Consider the following 18,227-nt stretch of genomic DNA (forward strand, 5'->3'; position numbering starts at 1 on the left):
AAAAAGAGGAGCAGTCGTGCCGCTTTTATACCCCCTCCGTAAATGGGATGCGCAGGGTGACCCAGGCCGGCTTTTTCTGACTCTTAAATCTTCGAGAAAATTGCGAGGTGTTTATGCCATTCATTTTCTCAAATACTGAATGTCTCACTTGAGACCGCTCTGGAGCCCGATCCCGCAGCAATATTAATTGAGGGTTGAGATTGATATAAAACAATGCAGCAGGAGAGGCATCGTAGCAGCCGATGTATTGAAGATAGCTTATCGTGGTAACGCGCACAGGCTCTAGACGCTGCTCTCCTGCTCCGCGGCTCCCACCGATTTGGATTTGATCCTAATAACGGCTCTGCGTATCATTCCATGCCATTGATCCCGTAGCTATTTCCTTTTTCCATTGCGGCACCGACTTAGCCTAGTGGCTAGAAGCGCTCAGGCTTCTCTTTCTGTGTTGAGGAGGAGGAGGAGGAGGAGGAGGAGGAGAAAGAGGAGGAGGATCATCCAAGGGGTCTCTAGAAGATTCATTATGTAACCAGCGTATCTTGCATTCAATCCATCCTCCTCTGATCTACTTAAGAGGAAACTCAAGTGTCACTTGAATGGCTGCGCCCCCGCACCATTGGGGGGCTAAGAAGACTAAATTTCCACTGATATCACATTAAGCCTATGACATAAAAGTATTTAGAAGCATATTGCCACTCTCCCTACAACTCAAAACACTTAGAGATCGTACCTTTGCATAGTTTGCGCGTTCTCCGATGAGCATGGATGATCCCTCTCATCCAACCATACCATCTACAACTCCCCACATCGATCCCAATTCTGCCTCTAATCCTTCCAACCTCAGTTTTCACCCCTACCTAGAATTAGAGAGCACTAAAAACGAGTATGAACAGAAGTGGATGGAGATTCTCCATAATGATACCTCGGATATTCGCGCGCCTATCCACTCTGATCAGCTTCCATGCAGATCTGAGGGGATGTATTTGCAAGGTGGAATGAACGATGTTACGGCAGTTGGAGAGAAACGGCAGAGGGAAGATGCTGAGAATTTGAATTCAAAACTGTGGAGGCTTAAGAATGATACCCTTTCGGGATTTGAGGGTACATCGAGAACACTCAGAGCTGAGCCATTCTCTCCAGGTCCACTGGTAAACATGCCACCCCAGGCGGAATCGGCCTCGTCTCCAGCATTGCAAGGAGGAGCAGTACAAAATAATGCATATCTATGGCTTCCTCGTAACTTCACTCCTGTAAACACCCCCCTTCAAACACCTTTGTGCACACCCAGTCATACACCACCAAGACATGTTTCACCGCGATTAGGACCCTCTTACTCCTCGGTTCCCTCGCTAACCGCCTTGCACCAAGCATCTCTCTCACGGGAAAAACCCACGTCGCAGACAATGTCGCAGATAATTTCGCAGGCTTCGCCTGGCTTGAAACCGTTGAACACTCAGCCTGAAATCGTCGATCTCACCCTGGATGATCGCGACTCCTCTGAGGACGATTTGATCATCGATGAGGAATCCACTAATCGAAGCGCCCAAACGCCTGTCTGTATCGGATCCATCATGACCAATGTGATAGTTACGCAGAAGCGCATATTTGCGTTCGAGGAGGGAATAGAGCGGCTCCTACTTCGGTTTGAGGGTTCCGGGAGACTGACCGGAAATTACAGTGAGTATTTCACTATGGTGGAGAGCAAGCAGTTCGCAAGACTGAATTTGTCATTTTAGCCATCAAGGTGTACAATCGCCACGGTGAGCATTTCGGGTTCGTGCCATGGAACCCAATCGCAAATACCATTGGCCCATTGTGCGATGCGGGGATCGTATGTCGCATTGATGCGTTCACCCCACGGCATCGCTCGAATGTAAAGCGTTTTCATAAACTTCAATTTTGCTTTTTTGCAATTGGAATGCTCACTTTTGGTTACTTCTTTTCTCCTATTCTGCTATTCACTTAGGTGATCGAGCCACCTCTTATGCTTATCCTGCATACTCTCCCCATGAATATCGAGAGGGCTGGGGCCCTTCTTGCCAAGAATTACATCTTCCTACGAGATCCTCCTAGAGAGTTCCGTGCACGCTATCAGAATCCTCACATTAAGTTGGCCGAGTCCCAGAGAATACTTCCTTTCCGACCCTCCTCCACCCCGAATTTAGTGCCCTCTCCCCTGCCACCGACACAGCCGAGTTATGTAAGGACGACACAGCAGATTCAGCAGGACATACAAGACTTGCTCAAAAATCTGAGCTCTGCTGACGACGATGAGGAGGATGAGGAGGAGGAGAAGGAGGGCGAGCCGGAGGACACGAAAGAGAGGAAGCGAAGGCCTCGGGTGGAGGGGGTGGAGGGCCTGAGCATCGAGTTGATGCCGCACCAAAAGCGAGGCGTGGGGTGGATGATGGAGCGCGAGAAATCCGGCGGGGGGATCCTCGCGGATGATATGGGATTGGGCAAAACAGTGCAGACCATTGCTTTGATACTGGGACAACGGCCGCCAAAGGAGGTGGTCGAGGAGCAAGGTAGACGGGCCACGCTTATTGTGGTGCCGTTGGCATTGCTGAGGCAATGGCAGGGAGAGATTTTGGCAAAGTCAAGGGAGGGCGAGGTCCAAGTATGGGTGCATCATGGAAGTGGAAGAATTAAAGGCACGTGTTTTTGGTTGTAGGGCCATGGTTTGTGGGGGCAAGGGGCTAAATCTTGACTCTACTTCTATTTCTTTTTTTTTCTGCTGTAGATTCAGAGAAGTTCAAAAGCTACGACGTGGTGATCACCACCTACCAGATGGTGACTCAGGAATGCCCCGACCTTCCCTCACGAAACAAACGTGCAAAGAAAAGACGTACGCAAGCACATCTCCTTGAGAATCAGCCGCCACTGTCATCGGATCTAAGCTCGGTGGACTACGAGGCGGACGACACGGATAGCACTGCTGCATTCCCTGATGGAAATGAGGAGGATAATGGCGAGGTTGCGCTGGGCAATGGCGAGCGAGGGCCGCTCTTTAACGCCAAGTGGTGGCGGGTCGTGCTCGACGAAGGACATGCGATCAAAAATAAGAATACTAGAAGCGCGCTTGCCTGCTGTGAACTGGACGCTGAGAAGCGTTGGATACTGACGGGGACACCGGTGCAAAACAATGTAGAAGAGTTGTACAGCCTGTTCAAGTTCTTGAGAGCCAAGCCCTACTCGGACTACGGGAGATTCAGGGAGGATATTGCGAAGCCGATGCAGTCTGGGGGAGAAAAGCAGGCCATGGCGAAACTGCAGGTAATTTTCGCCGGGACTTGAGTGAGCCGGGCCAATGCTTGACCTCATTTATTATCTAGCTGCTTCTCAAGTCGATTATGATGCGACGGACCAAGGCGGTCTTGGGTCGCAAACAACAACCGTCTTCCACCCATTCCACCCATGGGGCTTCTGCCCCTCTGGACGATTCCGCAGTCGCACCCCTAGAGAAACCCCCCGAGGAGCTTCCGGCAAAACCCAGTCCCTCCCGTGCTCTCTCGCTTGCGCTTCCCGCTCGCAACGTCCGCGAGTACACGGCGAAATTTTCCGAAGACGAATTGGCCTTTTACCGTCAATTAGAGAGCAGAACACAAAACTCGCTTCGGGGCGTGTTGACAGCAGCTGGTGGGGAAGAGTCGAATGAGGGAGGGGGTGGGAGCGGTAATGGCAGAGCGGGGCAATATATTAATATGCTATGCCTATTGCTTCGTTTGCGGCAAGGTCCGTGGAATCACCTTGCATATACATTGGAATGGATCCGTTAACGTGTCCGTTTTTCTTTTTAGCTTGCAACCATCCTCTCCTCATTCTAAAGCACGCTGCAGAGGCGGAAGAGAGCGTTGAAGCCGAAGCCGGGATGGAAGCCGAGGCCGCGCTTACCAAAAAGGGAAGCGGGAGAACGTGTATCATCTGTCTGGAGCGGTAAGCCCTCTTAGGTTCCCATACGCATCCCTTTCACACACAGCTAAAAGGCGTTGCTTTTCTGCTGCACCAGGATCTCAAACCCGGCGATGAGCTACTGCTCCACCTGTCAGTCCCAATTTGCCCCCTGGATTAAGTCTCCCCCCACCACCTCGACGAAAATACTTCGCCTCCTCCAGGTCCTTCACGAGACCCACACCAAGTATCCTGGAGCTAAAGTGATCGTTTTTTCTCAATTTACCTGCATGCTCGATCTCGTGGAGGAGTCATTGAAGAAGGAGGGCTTCATCTATAGCAGGTACGATGGCAGCATGTCCGCGCAGGCGCGGGAACGTAGCATTGAGATGCTTCAGACACGGGCCGAGGTGACGGTCATGCTGGTGTCACTGAAGAGCGGGAGCTTGGGGTTGAACCTGAGCGCTGCAAATCACGTGATTCTCTTGGATGTGTGGTGGAATCCAGGTAAGTTGGTTCTCGTTGGACCGACCGAGCTCGGATATGGCAGGGAACTCATCGCCGTTGCTATTTTCTTCTTTATCTTAGCCATCGAGGACCAGGCGATCGACCGCGTGCACCGTATCGGGCAGCGCCATCCCGTATTTGTAACGAAGCTGAGCATCGAAGATACCGTGGAGGCACGCATCAAGCAGTTGCAGGAGAAGAAGCGTGTCCTTGCAAAGGGAGCGCTGGGCGATGGCTCTGCTGCACTGAAGTTCAACAAGCTCTCGCTTCAAGAGATCTTGTATCTATTTCAGGGAGGCAAATCGTGAAGAATACCCTAGACATAATTCCCCTTTTTATTTCTCCTTTCCCCCCAGACTCCATCTCACCTCACCACTCCCCCCTCCCCTCCCCCTCCTCCTCTATTTATTCTGGCTTCCGCCTGCATACATGACTTTATTTTTAATATGTATTCATTATTTTGCTTTTCCTCCGGTTGCTTTTCTATTTTGCCCTAACGATCCTCTGGACTGCTATGAGAAACCTCCAATAAATTCCATTGTATATTAGAAGGAAATTATAGAATACAAAAAATGTTTATGAAGGTAAAAAAAAAAAGGTGAGAGCGAAAAGAAAAAGAGCCATATCAACAAAAATATACAATAGTATATCAAAAATGTTTACAAAAATGGATTTATCTTGTGTTTAGCTATCCCGGCTTTCCATCTCCTCCTCCTCGTCGAAGCACTCCACGATATCCTCCACGAGCTCGTCATCATACACGGGTGCACTCTCGGCTACGCTTAGGATGGGTGTTCCGTGGTGGGCGACGGCGGAAATTTGCGCACACCATTCCTCGAACTCGCGCTCGTCGCGGACGTAGAAGCCAAAGAGCATGGATGGATCCAGTTGGGAGATAGGGATATGGAGAGGGGCTTCGCAGTGGAAAGTGGCCAGCTCCTGCCACAATAAAGCAAAAATGGGGTTAAAAGGTCTCCGGCAGATGCCTTGCAATAATCGAACGAAAAATCTCGTTCTGCTCACCTCCTCAGTAAAATCTTCTAGAGCTTTTGGCTCGATGGCTGGCCGAGCCACGTGGGGATCCAGATACATCATCTCGTCACCACGGTAACCCACGAAATACAACGACGAGCACGGCTTCCCCCCTGCGATTCCAACGCTCTGCGGAAGCCTCAAATAAGCTTTGAGGGCGTGGTGATAGATAGGGTTTAGCCGATCGGTTCCCAATCGTATAGGAATTAGGATGAGTAGCGGGCGGAAACCACCGGGGGAGAGTTTGGCGATCTGGTCGCGATATATAACCCCGTCGTTCGCAGAATAGACTGTTAGCTGTGATGTTTCGTAGCTGGTCACCAGCGCTCTATAACGAAGGGGGTATTATCATTAGAGTGCCATTCCATTGTAGCGCAAAAATGGGGGAGGGAGAGGGGAACAGATTTTGATTACTTGATGGCACTCGATGCTGTCGAGGGTCCAAACCACTCTCCAATATTTTTTCCAAGTTGCTTGCCAAGCAAGGCTACACGGTGGATGGCAAATGGGCTCTGCGGCCCAAATACATCCAGGAACCAGGTGATGATCTTCGCGTACTCCAACCAGGTCTCATGGGATCGGTCGCATCTTTTCCAATCTGGGCCGGATATGGAATAGAAGTAAGGAGGAGACGTGGAGGAATGGACCGACAGACGAGCAAATCACATTTACCTCTTCCGAGAAGATGAAATTGAAGGGCATTAGCCAGCAGAGACTGCCCCGATCGCAGCATGCATCCCCATCCTACATCGCTGGTGAAATTGGCAGGCCGTATTGGGGGGAAGTTGTATCTGTAGGTCATCCATATTCGTGACTCAAAATCCGCCTTGAATGCCTCCTCCTCTCCCTCCAAGTATCGCTGGCCCATTAACCAGACCTCCTCTTCTTTTTCTATCTTGAAATGATTCCGTGACTGAGCGCTGCCGATGGTCATGGATGAAGAATTGCTATTGGGAGGTCTGCCTCCACTATTTGCTGGCAGCGATGTGGAGTCTGCTGGTGGTTCCCACCACGAATTGATCCATCGGCCAATCCTAGTAGGAAGTTCACTAGCCTCGCGTGTTACGCCGTGTTGGGCATCAGCAATGCGGAGACGGGCTTTGAGGTCGCTGATGCTCGGCATAAAGGAGAGGGAGGTGGGGGGTATGTGCTGAGATGGCGGGAGGAAGGGTGGCGGCGACGAGCGGGGCTTGGGTTTGTCTCTTGGCGGGGGTTGAGTTGCCATTATGCCCTCAATACAGCTTAGTGTTCTATCTCCAGTCTTCCCAGCTTGCCGGTTCTTTTGTAGGAGTTATGTGCGGAAGAGTCGAATGGAGTGAATATAAATTGGTTCTACAATCTCTATTCCAACAAAGATATCCACCGCAATAGATCAAGATAGCGTGACAGGAGGAAAATCAAAGCCAGCAGCTTCCTCAATAACCGAAATCACGGGGAAAATGAGCCACGAACAGCTTAGGTTGCAGGACTGCCCGCTGCAAATTCCCTCCTTCCATGCTGGGGAGTGCATCCTTAGACGGTGGTGTCCCATAGACACTCTTGCAAGGAGGAGATGCATGCATTCTCATCGGCCCAAGTGTTCTTCTTTTTACCGGACAATTGTGTTAAGGAACACTCCAAGCAGTATCCGAATGAGAAGGTTTCTCCTGAGAGCCTGTTTTTGCCATGGCTGAAAATATCGACAGGGTTGAGGTGCCCCCTCTTCAACCCGCTCCTTGGGCGCCAATACGGGCGGCCCCCTTTCTCGCCCCTTCCCCAAGTGCCTGAAGAGGATGGTGGCCCTGTGAAAGAGGATGACCGCAGGAGTAGCTTCTAGATACTTGGAAACCCTCCCTGATGTGACTGCGTTATGGCTTAAGAATGTATGCAATCTCCGACCTAATTTTTATTCTCCTCCTTTGCGTGGAGGTTCAAGCGGCGTTCATAGAGGAGGAGAGAAGGAACTCTGTCATCTCCAATTCCGTTTTAAGGGTGCGAAAATTCATCGACATCTTTGCCCACCGTCTCATTCCATCATCTTAGAGTGAGTCTCTGTTTTTCTGCTCTTTTCCAAAATATTTAGGATTAGTTTGTGAACCTAAACCTTTCCATGTTCTAATCTTAATTTTTGGATTTCTTATTTTTTCTCTTTCTCTCTCTGCCTTCTCTCTCACTCATTCTCTCTTTTCCTTTGGATGGTTTCAGGTGTTTATCTATCTTCGTGATTGCTGGTTATCCTCTCCGCCTCTCACGTCCCTCCCCCCCTCTCTGCTTCATTTTCCTCCAAAAGCTCCCCGCCTTTTATCCAGAGTAGAGCTGAATGACGAGTCATAATCTGTCGACTACATTAGGATCCGCCCTCCCTACCCTGAACAGTGTTATCGGGGTCCATTACCGTGTCTCCAAAAAGATAGGAGAGGGATCCTTCGGAATCATATATGAAGGTGAGTAGCATCCGAGATTGCGAACACGAGCCTCTGCATTTGTTGGTCGGTTGGTTGATGAACGGATGGATTCATTCCATTTTACTAGGAATTAATCTGCTAAACTCGCAACCTGTGGCGATGAAGTTTGAGCCACGAAAGGCGGAAGCGCCCCAACTGAGGGATGAGTACCGTGCATACAAGATCCTCGCCGGATGCAGTAAGTGGTTTTTCATTCATCTGCTTCGCTGTGATTGTGTGTGTGAACATTCCCTGATGGCTCTTCTGCATCCACCCCTAGTCGGCATCCCCAATGTGTATTATTTTGGCCAAGAAGGCATATACAATGTGCTGATCCTCGACCTGCTTGGGCCGAGCTTGGAGGATCTTTTTGATCTGTGCGGGCGCAAGTTTTCTGTCAAGACCACGTGCATGCTCGCCAAACAGATGATCTCGCGGGTCCAAACGATTCATGAAAAATTCCTCATCTATCGCGACATCAAGCCGGATAATTTCTTGATGGGCAGGCCCGGGACCAAGCATGATGGCACCGTTTTTATGGTGGATTTTGGCATGGCCAAGTTGTATCGCGACCCCAAGACCAAACAGCACATCCCATATAGAGAGCGGAAGAGCCTAAGCGGCACGGCAAGATACATGAGCATCAACACCCATCTAGGGAGGGGTGAGTGGCCGCCATTGGTTCACATGGAATCTCCAACCAGGGCATTTAACCTCCCCTTCCCCTTCCCCCTTCTCCTCCTCTTTGAATAGAGCAATCGAGGCGTGACGACCTTGAGGCGCTCGGACACGTGTTCATGTATTTCCTTAGAGGATCGCTGCCCTGGCAGGGCTTGAAGGCGGCAACCAACAAACAAAAGTACGAGAAGATTGGCGAGAAAAAGCAGCATACGGGGACCAAAGAGCTGTGTGCTGGTTTTCCAGGTAAAGTATCGAAGACTTTCTCGGGGTCGAGAGGAGGCTGGAGCAGCTAATGGACACACTCTCGCCCCTACAGAGGAATTCGCAATCTACCTGACCTATGTCCGCAAACTCGGCTTCGAGGAGAGCCCGGACTACCAGTTCTTGCACGATCTCTTCGACAAGGCACTCGTGCGAGTGGGCGAAAAGGATGATGGGATGTTCGACTGGATGCTGTTGAACAATGGCAAGGGATGGAATGCGGAGCAGCGACCCCCGCCGCGGGGGGGCACCGGCCGGCACGGGGCTTTACAAGCCGCCCACGCGGCCGTCAACCCGACCCCCGATCCGCGCAATAAGCCACGACTGAAAGCGACTCCTACGGGTGGAGGCGGGGGCGCCTCGCCGCTTGCCCCTCCCCTCTCGTCGCAAAACTTGAATCCGCACCGCTTCACAGACACCCCGACTGCGGAGGCTTGTCGTTCGCGCAAGGTTGGGTTCTGGAGAGGGCTGTGGAACTGTCTGACGTGCAAAGGCTCTTCGTGCTGCGAGCGCCCTATGGGATATTGTTGCTGCTGTGGTTGTCAGTCGAGCGTAGATGACTGACTGCTCTCCCCGGCGTGTTTGGGAGAGGGGCTTATTTAATGTATTCTCCGTGACACCCGAGGCGGCGGGATGCTCTTTGCATTGCAGCCGAGAGTCAAGGGCTATTTCATCCCTCCCCACCCCCCTCCCCCCTCCCCCTTTCTCTCCCTACCTCCCTATATCCAAGTAACTATGTTTATATATTTGCCTATTTTTTTTCCTCCATATCTTTATCCCTCTTGCGGCGCTCACCTTCCCCGCCCCCGCCCCCCCCCCCACCCTACCACCACCCCCATCCTCATACCCTTTCTATAACGTTATTCTCTGTTGCGGTTTCCTTTTTGTTGTGTATTTGATTTTTCTTTTAGTCCCACCCCTTATGTTATTTATTCCTATATTCTCTTTCTGTTGGTCCCCGCGCCTTTTTTCCCTCATCAGTGCTTGTTCTTTATGCAACCCTATTTGGCGGCTTCTCCTCTACTGTCTATTACGATTCAATTGGACCCGTTTTCCCATGAGAAAAAGAGGAATGTGTGAAGTTGACTCACCAATTTCGTCATCCTCCCGACCTGATTGGACGGGAGGGGGACGAAATTGACCCTGACGCCTATAAATGAAATCGATTCTCCATCCTCTCCATTAGCTCCTACAAGTTTTCTTTTTTCGCGACTTCGCGTCCAAATCAACGAGAAAATAGTACGCGTTTCAACATGGTGCAGCTTGATATCTTCTACGTGAATCCCATTGCTCTCTGTAGCCCTTGATACATTTCTTTCCCTCGGGCTTGGCCTAATTTCACTAACCCCCCCCCCGCCTCTCCATTCGTAGTGGTCGGCTCCCTCTTCGAGCATTTGGTAGGCTATGTCATCTACGGGGCCTCTCCCCTCGGGCGCATTTGGATGCTTGGAATGCGCGCGGACAAGCGGGACGACAAGTACCCGTCCAACGCTCGCTTCAGCTTCCAGACGGCGTGTGCATATAGCTTTCTGTCGTTCCTGACCCAGGTAGAGTGTGCTGGATAGGTGTCCCGAAGGCCCGCGCCTCTTCTCTCTATCCAAGCTAACAAGAATGAACTGGCTAGAATTACTTCCTGGGCGTGTTGCTGAAACTGGCTCATGTGCAATCGCTGCAGCAGGCTTCTCTGCTGGCAGCACTGGTGGTGATGGGGGTGCTTTTTCCTAAGCTGGTGGGCGAGTTGCTGTGGGAGTCACGGCCCTTGTCCGTCCTGGGAGTGCGTGGCTTGAATGGGGCGGCATGCTGCCTCGGCTCGACGGTGATCCTTTATGCGCTCGGAGTGCACTGAGTCGAGGTGGAGAGGCAGAGGGAGAGGAGCGATTGGAGCTGCCTGCATTTTTATTTTGGTTATATTAAATACACATTATATTGGATAGCTGTTGACAATTCTTTGTTCTATTACAAATAAACTGCGTTTGATGCAATAAATAATGAAACAATCCATGCCGTGATAGCCCCGGCTCCTTCCACTCCTGCGTGAGAGGGGAACCCGCTATTGTTTTGCCGCGATTCTACGCGAGCTCCTCACGGTCCGCTGCTCTCTCTCCGCAACCACAGCCACCTTCTGGACCCTTTTCCCTCCAGGGCCTTCCTCGCTCAACATCGTCACCTTCCGCTTCTTTGTCTCTGCCCGTTGCCTTCGGCCCCGGTTCTCCGAATCCATCGACTTTCTCTTCTGGTTATCGTCGGAGTGGAGTTGTTTGTCTCTTGGCTTGACAATCCGATTCTCCTCTGCCACCTCAAACAGCCCGAACTTCTGGTAGAGTTGGAGGACGGCCTGCTCCTTGTCCTTGGCCTCGATCATCAGGTCCATGTCTGGCTGACAGGGGGGGAGCCCTTCCACCCGGTCCGAATGGGCCCGTCGCTCCATGACGGTTTGGGCGTTAGGGCGGGATTCAGAGTAGTGTTGCTTGGGTTTCAGCTTTTTTCGACTCCAGGTCTCGTTGATGTCTAGTGAGGGAAAGCATAGGGGGCGATGAGTTCGCGGGAAAGGATCCTCCGGCTTGTGAAAGAAAGTGGGTGAAAAAAAAATAGCGAGGGAAGGAAAAGGGGGGAGAGAGTGAGAAAAATAAACAGAGCGACCCATTCTGGATACCTGGAATGAGCGGTAGTATATCCTCGATCCCTCCCGTGTTCAGGGCATGGTGATGCCAGTCCAGCACTAGCGGGATTGAGAGTCGCTGGCACACGGGCAGGAGGTCCGCAACGGAATAACAAATCTCGTCATTCTCGATGACGAGGCGTGCCTTGATATGGGGGGGAAGGCGCGAATAGTTTTGCTCGAAGCGCCGAATGGTGGCGGCCTTGTCTCCTAAGAGGGGGAGGGGGGAAGCAGCCAAGATGAGGCAGAGTGGCCATTAGGGGAATTGAATGCGGCCCTGTTTACCATAGACGCCTCCCATATGACTACAGGGAAGGGACGCGGTTAGAGGGAATAGGTCCTTGCGGAACCGAGCGTCTGAGCAATCTTACATGATCATGATGGAGTCCGGGGGGAGTCCCATACGGTCCATCACCTCTGCGTGGTATTCAAGGTCTTTGATCGTCCGACGCACCACGTCCTCCTTGGGCGATCCGAGCTGGTTAAACTGGCCAGGGTGCATCGTCTACGATGACCCAAAGCATCCGGGAATAAACCATCAGAAATGGGATTCAATGGGGATGCAAAGAGAGCTTACAAGGCGGTGCCCAAGTTGTTTTGCCAATGCGCCGACCTCGGCCAGTTCGCCGCTCGCATATTCGAGCGAATAGCCATAGATGTCATGACTTGCGAAGGGGAACATCTCGCTGGACATGCGCATGAAGCGAATGTTGTTCTCTGTAAACAGTTAGCCCATTAGAGACCGGCTTGAGAGCAAAGTAGCGATTAGCGAACCTTCATTCCACCGAATGATGGTGAGCATGTCCTTCACATTCTACAAAAAGAGAGAGAGAGCCAATGATTAGAGAGCCCCAGGGGATGCGGATGACAAGTGATGTTACTTGAAGCCCCAGACCTTTGACATAGTCCAGGCCCTTCTCCTTGATGGTGTCTAGTCCAAGAGCAATGGTTAAAAGAATCAGCCCATCATCAAGTCATGATCACGTAATGTGCCACACGTACCGATGCGACAGGTCCGTGAACAGAACACTGGCGGCTTGGCATTCCGCAGAAGGGTGTTAAGACATCTAGTGGAGAATGACGCCCATTCATTAGCAGGATGGGGAGGAGAGAGGGAAGTGAGAGAGAAAATCGGAAAAGCTGGCTTACGCATAACCGAGCCTGCCTGCAAACGGTTGGTGCTGCATCGTGTCTGGCATGCTCATTGTGTGAAAACGGTAGCGGCCTCGGCTGAGCGAGAGGGCCGAGACGCCCTTTTATATGCCACCGAGTTCGACCCGATCGATCAGCGATGCCTTGATCGTCGGACTTTGAAACGCGAGCTGTCAAAGCTCGGGAACCTATTCCGGGAAAGGGGGGGGGAGGGAGGCTTATGCTCCACGAGCTTGCCCTCGCTCCTGAAGCCTCAACGGCCCTCCAGCTAGAGCGCCGGAACCGTGTGTCTCGGGACAACTCGGGAGCGAGACGCCCGGTATCGGAGGCGACCATGACAAACAGAGAAAAGGCATTGAGAGTTGCCAAAAGTTAATGAGCATATTAATTTATGCATCTATTAAGGTGAGGATAAGGGGATCAATATTGGAATTAGGTTAGTTGCGCTGTGTTACCACGATCCCGCCCTCCATTAATTAATTAATGCCAGGCATAGGGCTTGGCCCTTGCCCCCTGCCGGCTTCCTCGCCTCCCCCGCTACGCCGCGCTTGCCCTATGCGCAGCCGCCGTCCTCAAAGGCGCCAGATTGCTTGGCGGGGCTCCTTTGTTTTGTCTTGCCACCCGGCGGTGCGCGCGTCCCTTGGTTGCCTTGTTTGGAAGCAAGCTGCTGGCTCGCAGGGCACGTCCGCGAGTAGCAAGCCGCAATGCACTTCATCGGCCGCCTGCTTCCTCTTTCCCAGCGCAGTTAGGATTTCGACTCACAGCCGAGGGCGTCCGCCTAGCAGGCTTTGCGAATAATTAGAGCAGCTCGTGGAGTCGCATAGGATGTGCATTCCGGGGGCCCCCTCTTGTATTTATACGGCTGCCCTCGCTGTCCTCCCGCCCTCCCCCCCCCAGCCTATCTCCCCATCTGCCTATAGATATCTCGGGATACGCGGGGTGCTTGCCTATGTATGGATGCCGCAGTATAACAGTGGTAATTGCGGCAAGACAATGACGAAGCCATCAAGGTCATCGCTCGCTATGCTAATCCACGATCTGCTCTTCCTCTTCTCCTCCCCCCACTTTTGCCCATGGTCCGGCGTCGCAGCCCCGCCGCCGCCAAAGGAGCTCGACAGCTCTGCTCCGAGCGGCGCGCCCTGCGCCCTGCACAGCGAGACCTACCTCAGCTTCCCTCCCTTTGAGGATTTCGGCCCCCCCGATGTGTCGTTACAAATGGAGACGTATGATTTCATCGCCATTTCGGTTGCTTAAAAAGGCATGCCATGTTGATTAGCCCTTAGTTTATTAGTTGTATATGTATAATTGTATGGCGCTATCCTAGATATATCTACCCCTTCCCCCCTTTTGTCCAGTGGGCCACTCCCCCTCACCGGCTCTCTTATCGCATCATTTTTCATTTATTTTTCTTCGCTGTTTTATGCAAAAATACATATAGTTTAAATAGTATGTGTATATATATATATATATATATACACCCGTTCCCAAGTCTAATTACGCAAAATAAAATACGGCATGACGATCAGTCGGCTTACCCCCTTGACTTCTCGGCAAGTTCCAGCTGGGCCTCCAGGTCCGCTTTGGCCTTTTTTCGGGCCTGTCGCTCCTCGAACCTATTCAACCGTCGTCACCAGTGAGTCACGGAAAACTTTCCCACGGCAAACATTCGAATGCATGCTTACACTCTCCGATGCTCAATGATCCTTTTAATGATGCCCTCGGTGGTGACATTCGCATTCGGGTTTTGAATCTCTCTGTAGATGCCGAGTTTCTTGGGCAACGCGTAGGGGTCGCTCCCATCGAGGTCCAGATCGGTGGGGGTGTTTCCGTGGGCCACGATGTCGACTCGGCACACCTTTTCGAGTACATCGGAGGTGACGCTGAAAGGGGCGCCAATAATGACCTCATCGACATACTATGGAGGATGGGGCGAGGAGAAGATAGGGGTCAATCAGGACGGGAGGTCCGAAGCAGAGGGGGGGGGGAAGGAGAGGTGAGGACTTACACGGCATTGCAGAACGCTAAGAACCCGTTCATGGAGATTCATGACGGGGTAGTTGGACCCCTTGATCTTGTTGACAGTCTATGGTAGATGGATGGAGGAAGGTGGGTTAGTCAGCGAGGAGGAAGGAGGGAGGGGAGAGAGAGAGAAGAGTGGAGAAGAAGGAGGAGGAAGAAGGGAAGAGAACAAGAACAAGAACAATAGGGAACGTGATGCGCACCATATCATCGTGGACTCCAACCAGTAAATAATCTATCCATACCCACAGTCAGCCCATTAGTGCCCATGTGCCCGCCCATTGAGGGAGGGGAGGGGGAGCGAAAAGAGCAATCTCACTTACCTCCAAGGGCCTTGGCCCGCTTCAGGAATTCGATATGCCCCACGTGGAAGAGATCAAAGGTCCCATCCACATAGACCACCTTGTCTCCAGGATTGGGCTCGCGCCCCTCCGAAAACTGCAAGATGCGCCTACTAGTCGGCAGGAAGCGCACCCCCGGGCCTCCGCTGGAAAAGCTGCTCAGGTGCTTGTCGTCCATGCTCGACAGCGGCTTGTGGTGATCGCGCGTCATGAGGAGCATGCGACCGACGAGCTCCGTGGTGGAGACCCCTACGGTTCGCTTGCATTCCCTATAGCGGCCTGCGTCCTTGACGGCCTGGTAGCAATCGGTTCCATCGGCCATGGTCGTGATGTCGTCGCCGTGCACGCAGAAGTCGCAGTTGTGGGCATCGAGCGTGTCCACCGTGGTAAGGTAGGGGGCATTGGGGACAACCTCGTCCACCCATTTGCACGCGGCAACGGCCGTGTATCTGAGAAATGAATGACGCGAGGGGGAGAAGAGGAAAAGGGGGGGGGGGGTGGAAAGGATAATGAGAATGTGATAAGGAAGATGCCAAGACCCGCGTTAGAAAACATACCTCTCTTCTTCGGTCATGACCGTTGGGCCCTTGTTCTTCTCGACCTCTGCGTCGGAATGGACCCCCACGATCAAGTAGTCGCCAAATGCCTTGGCCTACATCCATTCATCAGGATCGCGTCTGCTGACGATGAAAACCAGTAAAAGACATTGTTCTAGTTACCTGGCGGAGAGCATTGGCGTGGCCGTAGTGCATCATGTCGAAGACTCCATCCACCCAGACCCTTGAGCCCGAAGATGTTAGCCAGAGATGCAGCGGCGAAAGACGCAGCGGGGCCTCTTACCTGATGGGGCGACGGGTGCCCTCGCTCGTTTGCGCGGTAGTTCCTTCCTCACTCCCCATTGCTTTGCAGGTTTAAGGTTGAAATTGGGGAGGAAAAAAAAAGCACGCTATAAGCTTTACACTTAATTTTGTTATCCTAAATTTTATTTTCATTCGAAGACCTCCATGCCTTGGCTATCAAGTCAGAGGGGCAGTCACGGACTCGCTTGAGCCCCTCCCGGCTGGAAGGAGGGGACGGGCGGGGAGCGGAGGGGCGGGGGAGGGGGCTGTCAGGTGCAGCGGGCTGCGTCTGTCAAATCCCCCGCCGCTGGTGTTTGCGCCCTCCCCGCGCGGCCTGCGCTGCGCCTGTTCTTGGAATTCTTGCTCTTATTCCCCTCCAAGGTTTGACCGCAGACATTTGCATGCCCCGTCGAGAAAATGAGAGGCAAATATGTGCGCGTGAAAGCCACCACGCCCAAATTAAGCAAGGATGAGAGCTATGAAAAAAAAAGTAAAAATGTGAAATTAAGAACTGAGGAGAAACAATGGCCCCTCCCCTCCCCTCGCCTCTCCCCCCCCCCTCCTCCTCCTGCTATTTAATATTTCCTTTCCCTTCTTTTTTCCCATGAGGATCTCTTTTCAGTTCTAATCGCTTTTTCCCTCATGGCGCAAAGATATCAGCAGTCTGCCCTGGCCGTCGACTACCTGACCTACCGGTGGACGCCCGAGGAGGTGCATCACTGCTATAGGGGCGTGTCGCGCGAGCTGGCCAAGAATGCTAGGGAATCGGTGGTGGAGACCCATAAGCTCGAGCGATTGCAGAATGCTGCTTGGCGGCAATATGCAAGACTTTTCAAACAGCTGGGCGGCGACAATGCACTCGTGCACCCTGAGCTTCTGAACTGGTAAGTGCCCTGAGCTGCATCGAGGGATGCGGCATTCGGCCTGCATCCCTTCCTCCCTCCCTCTCCGCATCCCCTCTGCGCAGATGCGCTAACTTGCCCCTCATGCCAATGCTCCCTTAGGCAAAAGGATTACGACATCACATGGCTGCATGGACGCTATTACGAACCCCCCTCCGCGATCCATGCCCTCACCATCGATGACGACCTGACCCTCCCCTCCTCCCCCGCCGCCGCGCTCTCCACCTCCTCGTCCACCTCCTCCTCCGCCACCTCCGCTGCTTCCCCCACCAGTATTCCCAGCCCGGTGTCCCCGCCCTCCCACTGTCACTGCACAAATCCAAAGAGCGGCGCGCTGAAGCCGGTGTTGAAGCACTCGGCGGGGATTGCGCCTTGGCAGCAGAAGTGCGGGGCGGCTAAGAAGAGCCTGCGCTTCGACCCCGAGATCAAACGGGTGGAGTATGGGCCCGGATCGCCGATTGTCCGGGGGCTAGAGAGGAGCGAGAGCAAGGAGATGGAGCTTGAGGCAATAGACGTGGACGTAGAGATGGAGACCACCGGAGGCATGGCGGGATTGTTTGGGATGGAGGACGAGGACTCCTTCGAGGGCCCCTCCGTAGAAGAGGTGAAGAACTTCATGCTGGAGCTTCCCCGGAGTAGATTCTTCTCCAGCCATCTTGGCGAAGATCGGACAAAAAAGCCCTTTGGGCAGCCGACGCAGCTACAGCACCGGCATCGACCCCCACCGCAACCAGCTGCCTCTTTGCTGGACAGAGCTGTTGGGTTGGCGGCAAACGTGCGCGATGTCATGACGTGGTGCAGCGCAGTAGTGGCCTACAGCAATGTGTTTTGATTGTTTTTCTTTTTTTTTCCCTTCTGCGTTTGCAAATATCAGGCTCCTTTTTTTTGCCACTTGACTTGATGTGTTTTATTTTCTATATTCAGATAGGAGAGAGAGAGGTTGGGGGGGAATGTTCCCATGCCGTGTATAATTTTCTTGTTTAAAGCCTTCTCTCTTCTAATATGCCCTATTGTGTTGTTTTCTCTTCTCTCCCCCTTTTCTTCTTACCTTCATCGTCGTCGAACGTATTCCCGTTCTCTCGCATATCCTCGCTCTCCCCGCACCCTGCTCTCTCCTCCCAAGCCCTCCTTGTTTGCTTGCTCTTCAACAGATTCTGTGTTTATATGTTTTCTTATTTTGTTGTGTATATATCTAAAATATCATTTATGAACCTCATCACATGGAATAAATAAAAAAAAATAGGGGAAAACAGCCTAGGTCTGTTGGACATCCAAATTAGAGTGTGTAAGTGAACCGTGCTCGCTTGCATGATCCCCTCCCCCTCCTCCTTCAAACCTTAAGCGAAGGCGCTGGTTGGAGGTCCCTCCTTGTTCTCCTTATTTTCTACGCATTCTGCATTGGCCTCTGCATGCGCAATCACACGGGTCAACCTCCCTTGAGCGGAGCTTTGGATCCGTTCCCTTAGAGGCGGACCGTATTTGCAGCCGGTTCCAGGCCCCAGAAGGCTCGCCTGACATCGATT

The 18,227-nt window shown here is 52.4% G+C and overlaps 9 protein-coding genes across 9 annotated transcripts; 6 read left to right on the forward strand and 3 right to left on the reverse strand.

The window, feature by feature from the left end:
• Positions 1–752: 752 nt before the first annotated feature.
• On the forward strand, positions 753–4,703 carry VTP21DRAFT_6217 (uncharacterized protein; the record flags this gene model as incomplete). The annotated part of the gene is made up of 8 exons (XM_069396823.1): positions 753–1,674; positions 1,734–1,870; positions 1,964–2,651; positions 2,741–3,273; positions 3,333–3,732; positions 3,798–3,933; positions 4,007–4,395; positions 4,477–4,703. The coding sequence occupies 8 exons, from the start codon at positions 753–755 to the stop codon at positions 4,701–4,703; spliced, it is 3,432 nt and encodes a 1,143-aa protein (XP_069247102.1).
• A 376-nt stretch (positions 4,704–5,079) lies between these two features.
• VTP21DRAFT_6218 (uncharacterized protein) lies at positions 5,080–6,652 on the reverse strand (the record flags this gene model as incomplete). Its single annotated transcript, XM_069396824.1, has 4 exons — positions 5,080–5,334; positions 5,419–5,755; positions 5,842–6,025; positions 6,100–6,652. 4 exons carry the CDS (start codon positions 6,650–6,652, stop codon positions 5,080–5,082), a joined length of 1,329 nt encoding a protein of 442 aa, XP_069247103.1.
• Positions 6,653–7,726: 1,074 nt separating this feature from the next.
• VTP21DRAFT_6219 (uncharacterized protein) lies at positions 7,727–9,356 on the forward strand (the record flags this gene model as incomplete). The annotated part of the gene is made up of 5 exons (XM_069396825.1): positions 7,727–7,850; positions 7,939–8,049; positions 8,131–8,514; positions 8,604–8,774; positions 8,848–9,356. The coding sequence occupies 5 exons, from the start codon at positions 7,727–7,729 to the stop codon at positions 9,354–9,356; spliced, it is 1,299 nt and encodes a 432-aa protein (XP_069247104.1).
• Positions 9,357–10,045: 689 nt separating this feature from the next.
• On the forward strand, positions 10,046–10,638 carry VTP21DRAFT_6220 (uncharacterized protein; the record flags this gene model as incomplete). The annotated part of the gene is made up of 3 exons (XM_069396827.1): positions 10,046–10,088; positions 10,164–10,339; positions 10,417–10,638. The coding sequence occupies 3 exons, from the start codon at positions 10,046–10,048 to the stop codon at positions 10,636–10,638; spliced, it is 441 nt and encodes a 146-aa protein (XP_069247105.1).
• A 204-nt stretch (positions 10,639–10,842) lies between these two features.
• VTP21DRAFT_6221 (uncharacterized protein) lies at positions 10,843–12,939 on the reverse strand (the record flags this gene model as incomplete). Its single annotated transcript, XM_069396828.1, has 9 exons — positions 10,843–11,300; positions 11,446–11,661; positions 11,737–11,756; positions 11,823–11,956; positions 12,029–12,168; positions 12,226–12,265; positions 12,333–12,382; positions 12,454–12,518; positions 12,608–12,939. 9 exons carry the CDS (start codon positions 12,937–12,939, stop codon positions 10,843–10,845), a joined length of 1,455 nt encoding a protein of 484 aa, XP_069247106.1.
• Positions 12,940–12,978: 39 nt separating this feature from the next.
• On the forward strand, positions 12,979–13,405 carry VTP21DRAFT_6222 (uncharacterized protein; the record flags this gene model as incomplete). Its single annotated transcript, XM_069396829.1, has 2 exons — positions 12,979–13,008; positions 13,100–13,405. 2 exons carry the CDS (start codon positions 12,979–12,981, stop codon positions 13,403–13,405), a joined length of 336 nt encoding a protein of 111 aa, XP_069247107.1.
• A 23-nt stretch (positions 13,406–13,428) lies between these two features.
• Positions 13,429–13,857, forward strand: VTP21DRAFT_6223 (uncharacterized protein; the record flags this gene model as incomplete). The annotated part of the gene is made up of 1 exon (XM_069396830.1): positions 13,429–13,857. The coding sequence occupies one exon, from the start codon at positions 13,429–13,431 to the stop codon at positions 13,855–13,857; it is 429 nt and encodes a 142-aa protein (XP_069247108.1).
• A 277-nt stretch (positions 13,858–14,134) lies between these two features.
• VTP21DRAFT_6224 (uncharacterized protein) lies at positions 14,135–15,862 on the reverse strand (the record flags this gene model as incomplete). Its single annotated transcript, XM_069396831.1, has 8 exons — positions 14,135–14,216; positions 14,286–14,518; positions 14,609–14,686; positions 14,826–14,857; positions 14,946–15,412; positions 15,521–15,615; positions 15,683–15,743; positions 15,804–15,862. The coding sequence occupies 8 exons, from the start codon at positions 15,860–15,862 to the stop codon at positions 14,135–14,137; spliced, it is 1,107 nt and encodes a 368-aa protein (XP_069247109.1).
• Positions 15,863–16,444: 582 nt separating this feature from the next.
• Positions 16,445–17,536, forward strand: VTP21DRAFT_6225 (uncharacterized protein; the record flags this gene model as incomplete). Its single annotated transcript, XM_069396832.1, has 2 exons — positions 16,445–16,686; positions 16,807–17,536. 2 exons carry the CDS (start codon positions 16,445–16,447, stop codon positions 17,534–17,536), a joined length of 972 nt encoding a protein of 323 aa, XP_069247110.1.
• Between the last annotated feature and the right edge of the window lie 691 nt (positions 17,537–18,227).

This window comes from Calcarisporiella thermophila (genome assembly GCF_041956535.1).
Source record: "Calcarisporiella thermophila strain CBS 279.70 unplaced genomic scaffold VTP21scaffold_26, whole genome shotgun sequence".
In the NCBI taxonomy this organism is placed as follows: domain Eukaryota; kingdom Fungi; phylum Calcarisporiellomycota; class Calcarisporiellomycetes; order Calcarisporiellales; family Calcarisporiellaceae; genus Calcarisporiella; species Calcarisporiella thermophila.